This window comes from Podarcis filfolensis (assembly GCF_964270895.1).
Source record: "Podarcis filfolensis genome assembly, chromosome: 6".
NCBI lineage: Eukaryota > Metazoa > Chordata > Lepidosauria > Squamata > Lacertidae > Podarcis > Podarcis filfolensis.
This window is the reverse complement of record NC_139609.1, coordinates 1,783,049-1,803,606: the sequence shown is the minus strand read 5'-3', so window position 1 is coordinate 1,803,606 and position 20,558 is coordinate 1,783,049. Positions and strand designations below refer to the sequence as shown.

The 20,558-nt window shown below is 43.7% G+C and overlaps 2 protein-coding genes and 1 long non-coding RNA gene across 4 annotated transcripts in view; 2 read left to right on the top strand and 1 right to left on the bottom strand.

Moving 5' to 3' along the window:
- Window positions 1–15: 15 nt before the first annotated feature.
- Window positions 16–10,090, top strand: LOC310765892. 2 transcript variants are annotated; one of them, XR_014549850.1, is made up of 5 exons: window positions 16–120; window positions 2,148–2,428; window positions 5,204–6,067; window positions 7,657–7,872; window positions 8,115–10,090. It is a non-coding gene; the product is annotated as an uncharacterized lncRNA (long non-coding RNA). The 2 variants fall into 2 exon arrangements; XR_014549851.1 differs by having other exon boundaries at window positions 7,657–10,090.
- APOBEC4 (apolipoprotein B mRNA editing enzyme catalytic polypeptide like 4) lies at window positions 2,435–7,646 on the bottom strand. Its single transcript, XM_083621450.1, has 2 exons — window positions 6,909–7,646; window positions 2,435–3,975 (listed from the first exon to the last, which is right to left on the bottom strand). Exon 2 carries the CDS (start codon window positions 3,936–3,938, stop codon window positions 2,889–2,891), a length of 1,050 nt encoding a protein of 349 aa, XP_083477576.1. The 5' UTR covers window positions 3,939–3,975; window positions 6,909–7,646; the 3' UTR covers window positions 2,435–2,888.
- A 5,527-nt stretch (window positions 10,091–15,617) lies between the features above and the next one.
- The window catches only part of RGL1 (ral guanine nucleotide dissociation stimulator like 1), a 128,742-nt gene continuing 123,801 nt past the window's right edge, over window positions 15,618–20,558 (top strand). Inside the window, exon 1 of the mRNA XM_083621384.1 lies at window positions 15,618–15,798. The gene's annotated coding sequence lies outside the window, so the exon portion shown is untranslated. The remainder of the gene's footprint in view (window positions 15,799–20,558) is intronic.

Below are 20,558 nucleotides of genomic sequence, written 5' to 3'. Positions count from 1 at the left end.
CTGTGGGAGGCAATGGAGAGGCTGGCTGACACGTGATCTTGGGCAGGTTCCTATAGCAACGGATGGGCCTGGGATCCCGGCCTCCGAATTCCAGCCGGAGCCCAAAATGTCGCCTGGCTGGTGAGGGGGGGGGGCTGTTAGGAACCAGAGGGCGGTTCGCTCTGATTTTTGCTCAGTGCTCGTAAAAGAAAATTGTCAGACTTTTGTATCTTCTGACGGGGTTTTTTGTGGTACAACTTTTCCCTTCTAATTCGGATTTCCACCTCATCCCCAAGGTCATGAGGTGGACGCATCGCTTTTTTGGCTGGGTCGGGATGGCGTGGGGATGAGGGACCAACTTCCTTCTCTTGCGGGGGCCCAATTAGTGCCATTGCCTTCCGTTAAGAGTTTGGGTGTAATCCTTGACGCCTCCCTTTCCATGGAGGCGCAAGTTACAGCAACAGCCAAGGCGACATTTTTCCACCTTCGCCGCATCAAGCAGTTGGTCCCTTACCTCTCCCGCCCCGACCTGGCCACAGTGATCCATGCGACGGTCATCTCCAGGCTTGACTACTGTAATTCACTCTACGCGGGGCTGCCCTTGAAGCTGTCCCAGAAACTCCAGCGGATGCAGAATGCTGCAGCGAGGCTCCTCACGGGGTCTCTGCCATGGGAGCATATTCACCCAGTGCTTTTCAAGCTGCACTGGCTCCCGGTGGAGTACAGGGTCAGATTGAAGGTGCTGCTTTTGACCTTTAAAGCCCTTCACGGCCTAAGACCCTCGTACCTATGGGATCGCCTCTCCTGGTATGCCCCACGGAGAGCCTCAAGGTCCATAAATAGCAACACCCTAGTGGTCCCAGGCCCTAAGGAAGTTAGATTGGCTTCAACCAGAGCCAGGGCCTTTTCAGCACTGGCTCCGGCCTGGTGGAATGCTCTGCCTCATGAGACCAGGGCCCGGCAGGAACTGAGTTGTTCCGCCTGGCCTTTGGCTTGGAGCCAAATTGATTCCCTCCCTCCCTCTCTTTCTTTTTTCTTTTCCTTCTCCTCCTGCGATGAGGCTACATTTTAATATTTTAATGTTCCATTATTTTAATGTTGTATTTTATTTTTGTTTTTAAGTTGTAATCATTCATCTTGTTTTTATTATTGCTTGTAAGCCGCTCTGAGCCCGGCCTTGGCTGGGGAGGGCGGGGTATAAATAAAAAATTATTATTATTATTATTATATTTTAAAAACAGCAGCCAGTGCATACCCCCAAGTTTAAGTTCTTTACCAAAGTAGGAACAGCAAATAATTATGTAGTGCAGTAAGAGAATAATCAAGCCAGCAATAGGATATACCTGTTTGCCTGGGAGTAGGCCTCATTTATATCTTTGGGGACTTCTGAATAGATATGTATAATAATAATTTTATATTTTGTACCCTGCCTACCTGACTGGGTTGCCCCAGCCACTCTGGGCAGCTTATGACATAATATAAAAGCATAATAAAACATCAAACATTAAAAACTTCTCTATACAGGGCTGCCTTCCGGATTGTGTGCAGCAGATTTGTTGCAGCATACACTTTCATGGACTAGATCAGGGGTCTGCAACTGGTCCACTTTCCCTCAGACCTTGTGGGGGGCTGGACTATATTTTGAGTGGGGGGAAATGAATGAATTCCTATGCACATCAGGCAGGCCCCACAGATAACCCACAGGTGCATTTTAAAAGAACGCATTCCATGCAAGATTACCAGGCAGGCCAGACAGTATTGTAGATGATAAAAATTAAAATAAAAATTCTTACCTGCACTGATGATAGTCATTGTTTGGATGGGGGGCTCCTCGCCTGGGTTTGGTGCTGCGTTGTGGCCTGCTGGGCCTCCTGCTGCTGGCACCTCTTCCATGCTTCGGGGGTGGGATGGGGGCCCTTCAGGGGTGGGATGGGGGCAGCAGAGGCCAGAGTGCCGCTATTCGGCCAGTGGGGAGAGCTCCTACCTGTTCTCCCCACCCTCACTCTTTTCCCTCCGCCCGTAAATCTCTCGCCCCCTCCCTGCCCTGGATGGTGCCTCTTTTCCCGCCAGCGGCACCTCTGCCTCCTCCTTTTCCTCCTGCACCTCCTGAAGGAGGACTTCACGCAAGAACGTGCGGCGGCTTCCCTCTTTTTTGTCTTTTTTTCCAGGGAGCTCAGACAGTGGCTGGGCCAGGTTAACGACCCTCGTGGGCCTGATTTGGCCCACAGAGCCTAGTTTGCCAACCCCTGGACTTGACTGAACTTCATCAGATGCAAGATTATTCCAGGAATAGGTATCCACCCACTCCGAACCATTATGCTTGCAAGTACTTTTAATAATTTCAAAGGGAAGTTTGAAGAGCTACCTGTGATATCCACTAAAAAGCAAGGCGTAGCAAAAATAAATTGAATTTCCAAATAGTGCTGATGATGTCTGGGCTGACTTTAAGGTATTTTCTGGAGATGATAGAAGAATTGAATATTAGTCTTTTACATGCAGCATGTTTGATGATTGGATTTATTTTATTACATTTATATCCCAGCTTTCTGTTGGCAGGTACAAGTTTACAGCCATAATTGCATAGAACAATGACAACAAATCAGTACAAAATAATTATTATAAAGGAAATATCCTTAAGATGAAAGTTGTCTTAATACTCTAACAGAAAATGGAGGATGACGCTGTCCAGTAGCCACACTGACTAGCAGGATTGCCTTAGTCTCTTCATTCAGCTGCTCGAAGTTGGTGTTTCCTATGCTGGCATAATAGCCACAGTACATATGAAAAACATGCGTATAAGCATTTGAGCTGCTTACATGCCGAGTGAATTGTCAGCCCTGCATTCAATTTTTGAATGAGGTGAATTGGATCCTGTTTCTGTGCAGTTCATGCTCTTTAGACTTGATACTTTAAACTCGTTCAGTAATTCTTTCCGTGTAAACAGATCTTCCGTTTGGAATTACTTGCAGACGTTTAGCTTTGCTTAATGACTTATCTGGCATTTTTAAGTGTCTGACAATATTTTTAGGTTGGGGGTATAGTGGCTGCTTTCTAAAACTGGAAAAAACATCAATGGGAGGTGTTGAATGGGGGGGCGGTATCCTCAGAGGGAGCAATCTACCATTCATCATTGGTGCTGGATGCTCAGAGTCTGAACTGGGCAAAAAGTACTTCTGCAGAGATGGCAGAACAGTTGGGTGTCCATAGCCTGGCTGAGGCAGGGTCTTCATAAAAGGAAATTTCATTCCTGTAATGCTGCTAATTTGTTGTGCATTTTGTCTGTCAGCCCATACTCTTGCAGGCAAAATTGGATGATGGAGACTTGGGTGTGGTATATTAGTCACAAAACTGTTAAGGAGGGAATGCCACAGTCCACCACACAGTGGGCTCAATGTCACCTGAGGCCACATGCTAGCCAAGCTTTGCAGAGCTTCACAGTTCCATGTGGATACTGGGAAATCCTCCTCTGTGTGGTACAGCTGTGCAAAATAAATGCAGAGTGTAATGTCTTGATACTTCATCAGGAAGTTGTACATTTTGCTTATGCAGCCATGCTCTGCCTCGTTACAAGGTGAGTAGTTTGAATAAATAATTATGTATCCAGCATTCTCATAATTGTGCACAACTGAATCTAGATAACCGCCTATTTCAAATAACATTGATTCTGGATGAATGTTGTATTCTGTGCAATTTGTAGCATGGCCTTTTTGAATTAATTTCCCTGATGAATGCCTCAATTCATAAAATAGAAGGTGTTTATTATGGGAAGGCATTGATCTGTATGGGAATCCAAAGGCATTATGAAATTCTACATAAGGAACTCTTGCTTCTTCACCTGTTTTTATGTGATAAGGGCACTTGACACAGCTTTGGCTCACTGTTAGCCAGTAATATGGTTTTACTACTGTACCTTTATGTGCTAGGTATTCTTGGCAAAATGTTTCTGTTTCTAGGTTCATAGTGTATGGAAATATTGCTCCTGTAAGTTGGACAATCCTGAAACACACAAAAAATAAATTCCTAGTTAGTTATTTCCGCCCCCCTTATTTGGAATCTTTGAAGTTAAAGTTGTATGTATATGAACTATAGGAGCAGAACTTCTTTCTTTACTTAGGGTTTCTTATTAGAGAACCAAGAATCATGATTTCCTAAGTTCCATGGTTGGAAGCTATGGAAGGCAAAGTAATTTACATTTGTAATATACGTATATCCTAAGAAAGCCACTAGGGTTGCCACCCAGCGAGACTGACCAGAACAGGGGTCGGCAAACTACGGTCCGCAGGCCAGATCTGGCCCAATTGCCCTCAGGATCCCGCCTGCGGATGTTCCGTGGATCGGCGGTTCTGTTTGTTCATTTTTTTCCCGTTCATTTTTTTTGGGGGTGCCATTCGCCCCCACACACCCACCGCGGCGCCTCCTCTCTCCCTGCGCCTGGCTTCTCTGCACCCTTCTCCACGCCCTGCGTAGTGGAGGAAGTGGGCTGGGCTGAGCTGGCTGAGCGCCATTTTGGGCAGCACCTCTCTGGAGCCAGCCAGCCCTTTCGGGCTGCTCATCCCTCCGCCGCTGCCGACAGCCTCTGCCACTTGCAAGGGCAGGCACAGGAGCAGCGGTTGGCAGAGCACAGCGCAGCGTCTCTCCCAACCACGGCTCCTGTGCCTGTCCTTGCGAGCGCCGGCGGCAGCGGCGGGACGAGCAGCTTGAAAGCAGCCCTCGCAAGGGCACAGGAGCTGCAGTTGGGAGAGCGCAGCACTGACAGCAGCATAGGTAGGCAGGGGGAGGGGAGGGGCTGGGGGGAGAGGGGGAGAGAGAGAAGTCCCCTCCACCATGCGCGCCCGTGTGTGTGCGCTGTCTGGCACGCCACAAGGTCTGGGGGACAGTGAACCGACCCCCTCCAAAAAAAGTTTGCTGACCTCTGGACCAGAATTTTACCCTCTGGGCTAGTTGCTAGAATTGGCTATGGTGCCAGAAAAATGGCAGCTGAGCTGTTCTTTTGTCTGGTATAGTGCATTTTTGAGCTTTCTTTCTCATGTAATGCTAAAATATGACATGGAAGATGGTAGCCACATATGCAGTGCAATGCACAAACATTTAAAGGCTGTGCATTTTTATGAATATCAGTGTATGCACACTGTGCTACCTCATAGAAGACCACAGAGGTATGTGGCATCATTTTCAAGGGGCATTCAGTGCAACAACCTGCATGTTTTTGTCATCTTCCCAGCAGATCTCCTCACAAGGCCAATGAATACTTGGGCCTCTCACTGCCTGCTGCCTGTAATGAGCACTGAGGTTTTGCAGGAAGCAGGCCCTGAGCACTCTGAGGATTTGTGGGAGCCAGACCCTGGCTGTGCCAACCTTATATGAATCAGGTGCAGGCCAGCAAGCACAGTCAGGTGACAAGATGCACTGCAGCTGGGAGCAAGCCCAGGAGAGCTAGATCAGGCCTGCATTTCACTTTTGGTCTTTGCCACAGCAACTTGGTCTTTCGTTGAGCTCCCGTGACCCTGCATCGTGACCTTGCCTGGCTGGACTTCTCACCCACCTTGACTCTGGTACGCTTCTGGACTTCCTCTTGCCTCTGACCCTTGTTTGACTTGCTGCTGCTTCGTGACCATGGGCCCACCAATTGGACTGCCTCTTGCCCCTGCTCCCTCCGTTGGACTTCACTTTGACTACTCGGACTGCCTCTGCTACCAGCACCCGTACCCCAGTCTCAGTGTTCCTGCCCAGGACTCTTGCCGCTCACGCCCCGGAATGTCACTCTCTGAGCTGGTGTGGAGCCACTGTCGCCTTTGGTAGGGTGACTTATGGTGAAGCACTGAAGTACAGATTTGATGGTATATCCAGATAGTCTTCTGATAAATGAAGCACTTCTTTCCTAAAGGAAGGGCATTCAGGGAAATGTTGTTACTCAGTTCTTATTTGAAAAATTGTCTCCCCATGAAGGAAAAAGAACTCTGCACATATTCAACGAAACTCAGCTTTAAATGCCAGAGTTATTCATACTGCAGCAGCTCTTCCAGATATTTTATAACCGAGGCACACTTTTTCAGCATCTAAAATTCTTAAATTCATTCGGCAATAATAGGTAGGTATTTTATGTTAAAGGTAAGGTAGGCAGGTAAATCTGCAGGCAGGTATACTCCATACCGGTGGAGCAGCAGTTAAAAGTTCCTACCTTTCCCCACCCAGTTGGGGCTCTGGGATGGGGCTGTGCTTTCTGACAGTGCTGATGCTTCTTAAGAATCATCTGTGCTATATTTTCAGCTAAAGTTCTTGTTTTATCATGGGGTCCAGTGCATCCTTATTCCCTAAATGGAGGTGACATTGCTTCCCATCTTGGTGAGGAGAAAGGGATTAGTGATGCTTGGGGCCTCTGCTCCAACAGACATAGAATAGCAGGAGCATCCGAAATGGTGGATTAGTTTTCAGTGTGTACCTCTGTCCTTGCTTCACACTAGTGTGCACATATTTTTGCTCTAATAAGTGGTAAAAAGCAGTTTGTAGCTTCTTCGGCAGAGAAATTAGTTCTTTCAAGCAATTTGACTTGCCAGATTGCGCCTTTTGAGGCAAGACAGGCAACATTTGCTTATGTTTGTGGGATTCAACAAGGAAAATGTGGGGGATATTGTATCCTTCCCCCCCCCCTTGTGTGAGAAAGGCTGGGCTGCTGATTTTGAGCGACAAAGGATTAAATAGCCTATTCCACTCTGTGCAACCTGAAACCACCCAACTATTTTTTCCCTTCTTTTTAAAATGCAAGCATGGGATTAGCCGTATCCTGCTCTTCAGAAATAGCCACAAAATGGTAAAATCATGCAATAAAAGCATTGCTTCCTTCCCAGAAATGAGATAAGATATGCTTTGCATTGCAGAAGCTAAGCATAATCTGTTACATTCTTATGATTTAATAACTGAGCTGTACTTACCGTCAGTGTTCTCAAGTCCCAAATGCCAGTAATAAGCACAGCCTTACTTGAATTGTTCTGCTGTTTTCTATTGTAAATAATGTAAAAAATATTTCCCTATGATCAACCTTTCACTTTGAAAGAAAATAAGCTATTTTTCTTCCTCATTTGCTTCTGGTACATATGATTGTCGTTTGATCACTTTTATATTGTTGCAGTGTAGGAGTTTCCGTTGCTCAGCAAAGGAACATGGTTGTACTGTCAGTTTCAAGTGCTAAGATACCTAGCTGTAAACATGAGCCTTACCTTTATTTTTTGAATGAGTGGCCAGTTCAGCTCTTGTGCCTGATTACAATTGTCATTAATGTATGCAGTGAGATCAATGTACATAGTATGTTTACAGAGTAAAATAAGGAACAACAAAAGTATAGGTGTCTGCTTTAAAGATTTTACAATCTCAAACATGACAGTACAAAGGATAACAGGAAAGAAAGAGGCATGCATGAAAGAGCCAAATGTTCGGGGAATGACTGCTGGCAAATGTACAACAAACCTTTCCACAAAATCAGCAAAGGTTCTTATTTTTAAGGGGGGAAAGGGGGAAATATGATATAATAAGCTGCATTCCTTTACCCACCTTCCTTGGAGGTAAGGCACACTGAACTCATGGAGACTTTTTAATAGACTTGTATAGGATCATGCTGTAATAATGCTCAATGTTTGCACAGCAGTTTCAAGTGTTTTAACACTTCATGTTCATGTCCTACAGCGCTTGTAATCCTCGCAACAGCCTGTACAGCAATGCTTCTCAAACTCTGTGGTGGACCAGCAATTCCCCACCCCACCAATGTGCCAGGGACTGGTGCCATACTTTGTCCTTGAAGTGCCACACCCAACATGGGCTGCAGTGAAGTCGGTGTGGACCGGAAGCCAATGGCTTATGGACTGCACTTGTCAGTGGACCACTACTTTGAGTAGCGCTGCTGTAAGTTGTCTTTATTCTCCCACACTGCAGAGGGAAGAACAAGAGAGTGGCTTGCCTGAAGCCACCTAGTGAGTTCATGACAGTGACTTTGTTGCCACTGTGCTACACCAGGGTAGCTAGGTTTTGCAAGGGAAGAATGCACTTTTCCCATCACTTCCAAAGAAGCAATGAACAGTGTATGTAGCAAATGGGTGTGTGTACTTGCTTTCTTTTACTTAAAGGAAATTCTTTTAATAATGAAGGAAGAATGACAATGTAAAAGATTTATTCAAAGTTGGTAATTGAAGAGCATCTGAACAAGCTGGAGAAAAATGGCAGAAACAGAAGTGTAACAAGGAGACGAGGCTTAGTATATGAGCCAAAGCAGCCACAGGATGGCAGTATAATAAAGATACAGTACTCTGTTTTATACACTTGGGCATGAGAACTGTGTGTGCTTTATTTGCCCATATTTTAAAAGACCTTAAATTTGACGTGTGTGTTTTATCTTCTGGTGCAACGTAACAGGTTGCCTCTTAGGTATGCAGTATGTTAACTGTTGAATGGGAAGCTAAAGAGAGACGCATCTGGGGTGTTGCATTTCAATGTGCATGTGACCTAAGTTTTGTATCAGGCCTGCTGTGCGAACCCTTTGCTCCTCTGCCAGTTCCATCCTTGCAAGCCAGCAGGAGTTGAAACTGACAAGGATCCTATGCTTCAGCCCCTCAGAATTAAGCATTCTCATCAAATCCCCTGCCAGCTTTTAAGCATGAAGTCTGCAGGGGAGCAGAATCCAAGAGTATAAGTGAAAGAATCTGTTTGTCTCTTGCCACATACTCTACTCTCAGAACAAGGAACTGTATGTATCAAAGGAAAAAAGCTAGCAAGAAAAGTGTGGAGCACAATGAAACACAACTGATTGTTCATGAATTTTGAGGGCTTCAGCCTTTTTATTTTAAACAGTTCTAAAGCAAAAAGCAGGTTTGTTTCATTTGCACCAATATAAACATTTGATGTATACTTGACCTGGATTATTTTCATGAGGAAATACTAAAGTCACCAAAGTCAATAATCCAGAACTTTTATATAGTGTTCTTAATTTTCAATTCACTACGTGCTGTTTAAATGCTTTGATTATCAAAAGTATCTCTGACTATCAGCTGATGGGAGTATACAACAAAATATGACTGCTCTGATTATGATATTTTGATTTTTTAAATTAGTTTTAAAATATACAACACAAAACTGCAACCAATAAACATCTCCCCCACCCACTTACAACCAATTCCTGGTATTAAAGGGATAATTATGATATCCCCCCCCCCCAGCATGTAATTAAATCCATCACATAGGTACAGCCTAGGAGTATCCAATAGTCCTCCAGTTGGACTGTACAGATGGTCAGCAGTACAATTAAGATACAAAATATCATGAAGATAATATTTTTGAAGATGCAGGTGACAGAGTGTTTTTCAGCCCTTGTTATATACCATGAATTTCCACAATATGTCATAAAACACTTGTGGGTTTATGAGTTCCTTTTAATATTCCTATTTTATGTGTTAAGCTTTTCCACTATGGTTATATGCCAGGCATTTTTATACCAAAGTTAAATATCCAAATTCTGCAGTTCCTATTTTAAAGCAGCATATAGCCCTGCTGCCACTACAGAACGTCAATAAGTCCTTCATTTTAATGTCCTCATTTGACACTTCAAATATGGATTGATTATGAATTTCTCATGGACATCTGTTTGACCACTGTTGGAAGAAGAGCACTAGACTAAGAGAGACAGCTATTTTAACAACAATAAAAATCTTTGTCATTGAAGAAAGTGTACTGTTGTACTCGGGTAATGTGGCTTATGAAAATCTGTTTTTCAGTGCAAGAACATAATTAGATTAGGGATTTATATAGAACTAGGTGAAAGTTCATGTGATGTATAATTTTGGTCGCTGGAAGTGTGAAAGTAACACCATTCTTCTATTAGTTATATGAGAGACTATTTATTGTCACTAAATAAGGCACTGATACACACAGAGGTAGAAAGAGATGTTGGGGGCAGAAAACTGGTTTTGTTCCTTCTGGTAACACATTCTGTGAAAAAGGCCTCCTTTTAGTTCTGAAATTTAAGTACTGAAATGTCATAGTATTCAAATGTGCTTCAGTGGATTTGTACGTGGCTTCATCTAGTAATTAAAAGTTCAAAGTCCAGGAGTATCACATGGTCTTCAAACAATCCAAGGCTTCATGTTTCTTTGTAATATGCCTATTTGATTGTAAGGTATGTAAATGAAGGAAGGAAGAAAGAAGTATGGTGTTTTTGTTAGGTTCTTTTGCCTGGATGCTTTAGTTTCATTTTTCAAATTTTGGGTTTGGCTCTCCAAGGTGTGATGGTGTTCAAGTATCTGGATGGACAAATCTGTGTTAGGCCAGTGGCCTGTGTTAGGCCACTGCTCCAACTCATCCCCCCCCCCCCCAGGTCTTGCTGATGCATTCCAGATTGGTCCCTTGATCTATGATCAAATCATGGAAGAGTGATGTTTTATTCCAGACTGACATGACCTTCATCAACAACAACACCAGGCTGGAGGAAAATGATTTAAGCATGATTTAAGAAGGATGTTGACACGCTGGAACATGTGCATAGTGGGGCAACCAAGGTGATCCAGGGTCTGAAAACCAGACCTTATTTGGAGCGGTTGAAGGGGCTGGGTATGTTTAGCTTGGACAAGAGACTGAGAGGAGATATGATAGCCATCTTCAAATATCTGAAGGGCTGTCACATGGAAGATGGAGCAAGCTTGTTTTCTTCTGCTCTGGAGGGTAGGACTGAACCGATGGCTTCGAGTTACAAGAAAGGAGATCCTGACTAACATCAGGAAGAACTTTCTGACAGTAGGAGCTGTTTGACAGTGGAACTGTCTCTCTCGGGAGGTTGTGGGCTCTCCTTCCATGGAGGTTTTTAACCAGAGCTTGGATGGCCATCTGTCATGTATGCTTTAGCTGAGATTCCTGCATTGCAGGGGGTTGGACTAGATGACCCTTGGGATCCCTTCCAACTCTACTATTCTGTGATTCTACCCAAGTCTTGCTGGCTCTGGGACCAATTATGGAGGGGGATAGACAAGTGCCTGCCCCACCCCTCCTGTTAAGGTTACCATCTAGTAACATCTTGTGGAATAATTATTTATTTATTTATTTATTTGCTTTTGCTGCCTGGGGAGACAACAGGGTGCTTGCAGGGTGCTCACCACATGTTCTTGACCATTGCTCCTCATGGCTTATAAGATCTAGCCAGGATGGAATGACTGTATGGATCCAGGGAGTTCAGTGTTCGAAACAGTCTTGTTCTAGGCACATTTTGCAACAGGGAATTTCCTTAGCGCGAGCAGTTTCTGAGCTCTGGGTGCAGTACTGCGCCTCAGATTTCAGATTAAAACTGCAGAAAGGAAGGAAAAGAGGACTTTTTCTGCCTTCCTACTTCCAGCTACCCTGAAGACTGGAGAAGAGACCCTCTTAAGAATATTAGGGGGTTGGGCACTGGGGGAGTAATGGATGCTTCTCTGTGAGTGCCGGCAGCTGGGCGTTCCTTTGACATTACAGTTAGAGATGCTAGTGGTGCTGAAGACAGAGGCTTGTGGCTTTAACACACCTGCTCAGAAGTTACGGTAGTTCCATTAAGTTCAGTGGGATTTCTGCTAGGTAGATTGCTAACCTAGGACACACCAGCATTTTACTGTTATTTTCATCCTGGTGGTCCTTGGATCATAGTTTGAGTACAGCTAGCCTTGCTTCATTCTGTACACAATATGCCTCTTTTTCCTCTACAGTACCAAGCAGCAGTATCTGGAATTGTAAGTACAATAGTTTACTGTTATATAAAGATTGGGATCCATATAAGCTAGTTTACATGATGAAAAATCAGTTTTGAATTTGGTAGTTTCCTAATTCATCTACAGCGTTTTTACTGGACTCCTTCATGCCTGTTTACAATAGGAATTGCAGAGCATAAACATGTTATTGTTGGGATGATTGGTTATTTGTTACATAATTTGTCAGTGTCCTACTTTCAGGCCAAATGTAACAACTTTGTTCTTGGAAGACTAAGGCATCATAAATCGTGCAGCACAAAGCTCTTTACTCTGGATTTTGTGAGAGAGTTTGCAAATTCCAACGTCTGTTTACAGCATGTGGTTGATATTCTCCCAGCATTTGTAACGATAGCTTTCATTTTATTTATTTTTATTTGATTTCATATTTGTATTCTGCTTTTCAAGCAGCAAAACTGAGCTCAAATCATAACAAGAGAACAACCCCCCAAAAAAACATTTAAATAAATATCAATATAATACCTAGAAACAAAAATACACCAGTAATACAAAAACAATAATAAAAAGCCCAGAAATGTTATCTGGAGATTTGGAGTGGGGCCACTATCAATATGTTGATGATGCCCAGCTGAACGTTCAACCATAGTGTGCAAGGTGGTAACAAATAAAACCATAAATTCAAGTCTACAATGCATGATTTATGAAATCCACTGCCACCCTATGATATAACAGCTATGAGTTTATGTGCCTTTAAAAGGCAAATTAATTCATGGAGGGGTGATATTTTGATTTTGTTGGTTGTATGGAAGTTCCATACCAGTTGCTGGGGAGCAGCAGCAGGTGAGAGAGCTGTTGCCTTGAGGCTCTATGTGTGGGTTTGCTGGAGTCATCTGAATGGCCAGTGTCAGAAGCAGGATATATTGTATTCGATTGACCTCTGGTCCAACTGAGATAATAATAATAATAATAATAATAATAATAATAATAATAATAATAATTTATTTATATCCCGGCCTTCCCAGCCGAAGCTGGGCTCATAGCGGCTAACAACAGTAAAATGATACAACATTCTAAAATCATTTCATTATAAAATCAGTTCAAATCAGATTAATGGCAACCATTGGGCTAGAGTTCTGTGAGGATTGCCAAAGGAAGGGGTCAGGCTGTGCCCTGGCCAAAGGCCTGGTGGAACAGCTCTGTCTTGCAGGCCCTGCGGAAAGATGTCAAGTCCCGCAGGGCCCTAGTCTCTTGTGACAGAGCGTTCCACCAGATCGGAGCCACAGCTGAAAAAACCCTGGCTCTGGTTGAGGCCAGCCTAACCTTTCTGTGGCCCAGGACCTCCAAGATGTTTTTGTTTGCAGACTGTAAGGTCCTCCGTGGGGCATACCAAGAGAGGCGGTCCCGTAGGTACAAGGGTCCTAGGCTGTATAGGGCTTTAAAGGTTAAAACCAGCACCTTAAACCTGATCCTGTACGCCACTGGGAGCCAGTGCAGCTGGTATAGCACCGGTTGAATGTGATCCCGCGGTGAAGACCCCGTAAGGAGTCTCGCCGCGGCATTCTGCACCCACTGGAGTTTCTGGGTCAGTCTCAAGGGCAGCCCTACGTAGAGCGAGTTACAATAATCCAGTCTGGACTTTAATGTAGGTCAAAACTCTGCCCTTGTTGTAGTTTCCAAATACTTCAAAGGAAACTTCATGTGGAAGTGATTTGGACAGCCATATAATGGTTTATTAAACTGAAGTATGATTGAGCCTTTTGCTCACGTTACCTTTCTCCAAGCCAACAAACAAGCCAGGAAGTCTTAAGTTAACTATTGTTCCCTATTTTATCTGAACTGAGAAACAATGGTTAACAGCTTTGGAACAAGACATGCTATTAAGCCAAACTGTGGCTTCATATCCTGCTTTGTTCTGAAGTATTTAACTTGTAGGTTCCTCATTTGGATGAAATGGGAAGCCAGAATTAATAAAAATTTCCTGGCCTGTTTGCTCGATTTGCAAATGAAGTAAGGACTGTTTAAACAGCTACAAGTCATATTCTTATCTAGGCCGTAGAATGTATTTCTGGGGCTACTAGATTGCTCTTGTCCAGAGGGAGGACCAGGATTAAGCAGGAGCAGTTTGGCTTTGCGGGTGGAGCCACAGCAATAGCCTCCCTGCAGTGGATTAAATTAAGATCAATAAAACCAAGACTTACAATCTAAAAGACATGGTGCAAAAGCAAAAAAGGATGAGGAGGGAAGAGGCAAACAAACAAACCCAGGCACCAGTTCATAGCCATTTTATAATGACTTTTTGGAATGGAAACAGTTTAGGGAGAGGAGGAGCCCAATAGAAATGGCCCTTCAGCAGAGTAGAAAGTGCCTTTCCTCTCCTCCTGCTGTTGTGACAATGGAGAGAGAAGCCCCAGTGGAGTGACGCTGCTTCCTTGCTTCTCTTGGCTTCATACTGAGCCTAGCAGCATGGAGCCCTGGCCAGACATCTGCTCTCCTCCCTTCTGTATGGCTTCTACTTCTCCTTTTCTGCCTTCCTCATTTTCTCTCTCAACAAGCTTTTTAAATGACCTGGTTTCCTTGCCGGGCCATGCCTCTGTCTCTGTCTGTCAACCAGTTGGGTAGGTGCATACCCAGAGGCAACTGACTGTTTGTCCTTACCTGGTCCACCTGCAGCAGAACCAGGAAGAGGAAACATTCAGCTAGAAATGGAGATGTGGGATTTATTCAGCTTACATTTGACTGTGAACCTACCTAATTCATACCTGTCAGACCAGTATGCAGCTGCCCTCTATAGATTCTCACTTCTTCAAAATTTGGAGTGCAGTTCTCCAGCCAAAAAAAAAAGCATATGTAAAAGCATGCATGCAGGGAAAGCGCACATGTTAAAATACTTCTCTTTGTGAAAAGAGTACAAAAATGCATTACATCAGGGAGAAACTTGCAGAAATATGTATATTAGGTGAAATGCACACGAAAGTGCCTCCACATTTTCACACACTTTTTAGAAATAAATCAAAAACTGATGTGGAGCTGACTTTAAGACTGGAATAATAATTTCCGTGTTGGATTACTGAAATGCTCTCTGTGTGGGGATGCCTCTGAAAATCGTTTGGAAGCTTGAGTTGGACCAGAGTGTGACTGACAGAATGCTAACTCAGTCTGACAGGTTGAAATGTATAATTGCAGTATTATACCATCTGCAATGTTTGTTAGTTCATTTCCAGGCTTAACTGAAAGTGTTAGAACCCTAGATGGCCTGGATCAGAGTATCTCAACAATCATCTGTATCCATATGAATTTGATTGACTGATATCATTTCTGAAAGCCATGGTCTTTGTCATTCACATAAGGGACAATATTTTATTTTTCTGTGGTGGCACTAGGGCAGTTGAATGCCCTACTCATCCCTACTACTGCTCACCTTTTGGCGAGCAGGTGAGTGCTTTCTTTTCCAGCAGGTTTTTCTGAAAATATGCTTTTTGTCTGCTTTGCTCTTTGAATTGTTTCTTGATGTTATCATGTTTCATTTATTATTCATGTTTTAATAACTTGTTTTAGATATTTTTATTTGTCAGTGTTTATAATTTTAAATTTCTATTCCTTTCTTTAAAAAAAATTCTAAAGGATTTATTTAAAACCAGAAGGGTAAAAAATTGAACCATTCCATTACCACCCAAAAAATCCACAAAACCCTGGCACATGAACTAGGATCTCTTCCTGCAAGTTCTCTAAATGTCATAAAGCTGGATTTATACGAAGAACAGAATTTTATGCTGTTTCTTTCTTGCTCTGTGTGGCAGAGATTTCTTCCCTTGAGTCTCCAAGAACAGATCAGTAACCTGTGTCTGATTTCATCCTTGGCTATTTGCTGGTAGAACCCAATGTCAAATGCTTCAGTTATCCTTGATAAATCTCTGGTCTGTACAGGGCTCTACCTGGTCAGATGATGCCCCCAAGGCAAGAGGATCCCCAGTCCTTCCCCTCTTCCTCCTAGCTAAGGTACTGCGGATGTGAGTCTTAAGTGTTGCTAGCTTGCTGATCCTGCTTGCTGCAGCCCTGGCTTTGAATGCAGTCAGATGAAATCGAGGAAATGGAGACCTTCCCTGTGGTTCTCTCTGTGAGTAGCTTGATTCAATTTTCTCTGTGTTTGTATAACTATATAGAGAGAACATTCTTGTTGCAATAATCTACCAAATAGGCAGTTTTAATTCCTTCCAGGCTGTTATAGTGTAGAGAGAGATGGCTCCGTTTGCAATGCAGTGCATTCTGATAATTATTTTAAAAGATGCATAGTTTTTGTTTTGTTGCATGCACAGACCAATATGCTGAACTGCATAAAGGGGATGGATGGGGTAGAGACACAAAGGATATGCTGCAGAGCCGTGGGTTCCTGACAGCTCAGGAGATAAGGAAAGGAAAAGCATAATTAGATAGCTGGATGCTTTCCGTAGTTCGTGTCTGCAGGGAATACATCTTAATCCTTTTGTGTGCAAATGTGTGCTTGCATCACACGGGGTGGACAGGCATGTATTTGTTTCATTCAGGGTGCATCAAAGTTCACTCTGCTCTGAGGGATCCTACCCAGTTGGCTTATATTTTCTCATGAGGACCTTGATATTCTCCGCATCACAGATATGTCTGGCTTGTTACACTGTGAAGTGCTTGGTTTGGTGCCTAATCTTGTTATTTTGCTGCTGGCTTTATTTGTGAAATTCCTTCTTAACAACAACAACAAATAGCCAGTCATCTAAATTTTACTCAGAGTAGACCCAGTGAAATTATTTACCATGACTGATACCACCCAGTAATAATGCATTCCCTGTTCACACCAATTGCACTTGCTTTGCTGCTTCAAGATGTTTGGGCTCCTCCCCAGAACTGGTATTGCAGCAGAATGCTGGGAAGGGGCATGAAGTTCTTAGTTTGCCTCCTCAAGAGATGCCACCTTCCAATGAAATTTCAAACCAAAACCTCCCCAATCTGTTGGAGTTCAGATGGGACAAATAGAGTGCCTGGAACAGGAGACTCCTGCAGTTCATATATGAGTATTGTTATTTCCTAATTAAGTTTTATTAACTTTCCTTTAAGATTAAACTGGCTATGAAACACATTATATGCTCCTCAACATATTCCTCACAGCATTGCATTTTGTTTTGTTTTGTTTTTTGCTTGTGCAGCTGTCAAACCCTTAGGGCTAGGAAATTAGAAAGGCTGGCTCACTTATTATTTATTTAATTATTTATTAAATTTATGTACCACCCTTCGTCTAAGGACCATAATTCAAGGTTTGATGGCAGATCGAGTCCTCGTAGGAATGGTCTTGCATTGAGTTGTTGTTCTCACTTGCCAATGTCAGAGGCACTTCTGGCTGTTTCAGCCTTAGATCCAAGTGCATAGTAAGGGTTTGCTTGGGTTTAGATGCTGGCAAACCACATAATTACTCTAAACCCCCTTTGTAGAAGACACCGCTCCTACCTGCTGAGCAAGCGAGAGTTCCTTAGCTGGCACACATGGTTCCCCAAATGCAAGGGGAGGATGAGACATGCTTTGGCAATGGATTGAGTGCTGTGTATACCCATTTATTTTCTTGGGATGCTTAGTGGGGAGGGTTGAAAGATGCTCAGGAGCCTTCTCTCTCCCACTTACCTGTGTAGGGTGACTCATCTGTGCAACCCCATTTGCAGGAGTGAAGCTTAAGTTCCTCCTGTGTCTTGGGACTCTGCAGACAGGTACACTGCTTCAGTACACAGGTGTTATCCATCTTCCTTTTCATCCTTGGCTGTTGGTGGAAAGTACAAATTGCTGAGTGACCTTTCACCAAGGTTTGCTATCACCAAGTTGCCAATGTAGCCTATGGTGAGATTCATGATCCTTCCCCAATGGAAGCTTTCCTTCCAGGACAAATAGACTGGGGTCACAGCAAGGGGCATAGGTTTAAAACCTTACTCCTTTGCCTGCCAAGGTCTCAATCCAGCTCAGTCTCTCCCCACAGTTCCTTTAATTTGGCCCTCTACTTGCCTTTTTTTCCTACCTAATTATGATTGGTGTAGTACTCGTGCCATCATAAACCGATGCTAGGGTAATATTATCACCACCATGGTTTTGAGCTATGCCAGTGGATCAGATTTAGTTGCAATCCTATCTGGGCTGGCTGAAGACATTTTGCTAACTGAGAAAACAAGATGGTGCGCTCCCTCCCACCCATTTTATGAACAAAAGCCGATTGGACTGGCCGTTGAATCTGGGTAACCAGACACCCATCTTCCACTGCATCTGAGGACAGCAGGCTAGCTTAGAGGAAATAGACCACGAAACACAGAGCTTTGTCCTCCAATCCCTTGCCATTGCTTTCTGCCTCCACAGCAATTGCTGCTTAAGGCAGGTGCTTCTTTCTGGCTAATGAATCCTAGCCTTATCCCTGAATCCTAGCCTTATCCAGCTGACATAAGCTGAAGATAGGATTGCACTGTGGGCAGTGTGTCCCAAAATTTCCAAAAGCTGAAGAAATTTTATTTTCTTAAAATTTGAGCCACATTTTACTCTTACACCCGAACAGTTTTAGAGGTTAAAAGTATAAGCCTGACCTTCCTTGAGAATAGGTCACTTCCTGTCCCTGCAATTCACAGTTCTGGTTGTGCCTTCCAACAGAAGGAGAAAACCCTAGAATACAGTGTTACCTTGGGTTACATATGCTTCAGGCTACATACGCTTCAGGTTACAGACTCCGCCAACCCAGAAATAGTACCTCGGGTTAAGAACGTTGCTTCAGGATGAGAACAGAAATTGTGCTCTGGCGGCGCAGCGGCAGCGGGAGGCCCCATTAGCTAAAGTGGTACCTCAGGTTAAGAACAGTTTCAGGTTAAGAACGAACCTCCAGAATGAATTAAGTTCTTAACCCGAGGTACCACTGTAGTCACTCTTCCAGAGAAACAACAAGCAGCCTCCTTTTAGAGCTAACAGTTCCTTGTTTCTCTTGTTGGAGAGTAGTCAAAGGATTCCATCACATCTCATGCATAGATGCAACAAAATTTTCTGTGCTCACAGAGTCCAATTAGAAGGAAGGAATGCCAAAGCAAGGAATTGTGGTGGATGTAAGAGCCACCCTCTGTTGATGGGTACTGTGAGCTCATGGAAGCATTTAATTGTTTCTTTCATTTATTTTTCAATTTTTTGTTTTGTTTTTGCATTAAGGAAAGATGGTTTCACCAAGGTGGACATGGGCTTGTGCAGTACATATCAATGGGAGAGTCACAAGCTAACCCATGTCTTGTAGAGTGTCAGTTTTGCTGTCTCCACCCCCCCCATCTCATTGTTCTGTTTCAGAGGTTTATTTAGGCTTGCCATATTTCAAAAAGTAACATTCCTGACACTCCCAAAATTGTTGAACCTGAAATTTTTCAATTTCATCTTTATTTATTTATTTATTTTTCATTCTTCCCCACCGGGGGAAGGGGGTGGGACTGAGGAGGTAAGTTCCTTTGGACCTGCTCCTGAGCAAGTGGCCACAGGCTCTGCGTCCTGGAAAGGGGAGCTATTGTCCTTCTTTGAGAAGGTAACGCAGCGGCTCTCAAGGGGGGAGGAAGGGGGGAGGATAACCGAGTTGTCTTTATTTTCCTCTTCAGGTGACTGGCAGGCGCTTGGGCCTTCTCTCACCCTCTTTCCACTGTCCTCCATGCTCCCCTCCTCCTCAGTTGGGGCTGCAGTGTGGGGGGGGGAGGTGGGGGCGCTAGCACACTTTGGGTCTCCCACGTAAGGAGGGGGGCATTCCTTTCACTGCTCAGCAGAAAATACATACGGGAAATTTCTGACATCTCTTAAAATTCAAATTTTCCCTCAGGGCGCCATTTTAGGAGTCCAATTTCCTGGCATGTCCGGAAGTTTCCGGATGTATGGAAAGCCTAGTTTATTTTCTGATGTAGCTTTCTGCTTCTTTGATAAAGAGTGCCAAAGAGGTGCAAGAAGTGCTAACAGTTCAGTCAGTAACTTCCAGGTCTGGGCATATGCAGAGGGTGGGGCTGTTGACATGGCTTGTTGTGTGCAAGAAGCCGAAGACATCTGGATGCAGTTGTTGCTCTGTCTAAAGTATCTGAAGGAATGCCTATGGAAAAAGCACAGTGCAAAAACATGTGCTGTTATAAATGAAATGAATGCAGATTTGCTTCTTAAAAAAAGAACAGAACGTAAATGCTTCACTTGGGTTGTACAAGAGAAAGTCCCCTCCCCCCCTTTTTTCTTTTCTTTTTAAGAAGAGCCTAATTGCTGTATGTGAAATACTTTTAAAAAGACAGGCTCTGGATTTCTCATCAGCTATTAGGAATACCTTGTGATTCAGAAAGGCAGTTTCAAAGGTAGCTTGGGATGCCTGCTGTATGTCTGTTGTCTGTCGCTGTTTGATCCTCAGCTAAGATTTTGACAGATGTTGCCACCATCTAACTGGCTCCTTTTATCTCTCATGTATATTTAAGCATAAGCGTGCATGCACAAACTTGGTAGCAGAACTGGTAACGGTGTCTCCATGTCTGTATTGCTGTGGAATGTGGCGGATGGAATATTCTCCTGCCTTCTGGCTTCTCAAGTTGCAGGAGACCTTTTCACACATGACTTGTGTGTGGCAACAAGGACTGTAGGCCTGCACCTTTGGGCCCAGTCTTGAAAGTCCCATTTGCTCCTCCCATTTGCCATGGCCTTGCCAGACTGCGTGTGCATGTGTGTTGGAGTTAGGATGGGACATGCAATGAATGAGGCTGCTGTGAAAGGAAGACTTGAATAAGAAGAATAGTGACAGATGTAGACTTGCAGTTTTGGACACCTAAGAATGTCGTAAGCAAAATATGATTTATTTTATCCTTGTATGAACCCAATTATTATTAGCTATGC

Bases quoted from the DNA above. Each gene is read 5' to 3' on its own strand.
- APOBEC4 (XM_083621450.1), bottom strand. From the start codon at position 3,938: ATGAACCTAGAAACAGAAACATTTTGCCAAGAATACCTAGCACATAAA.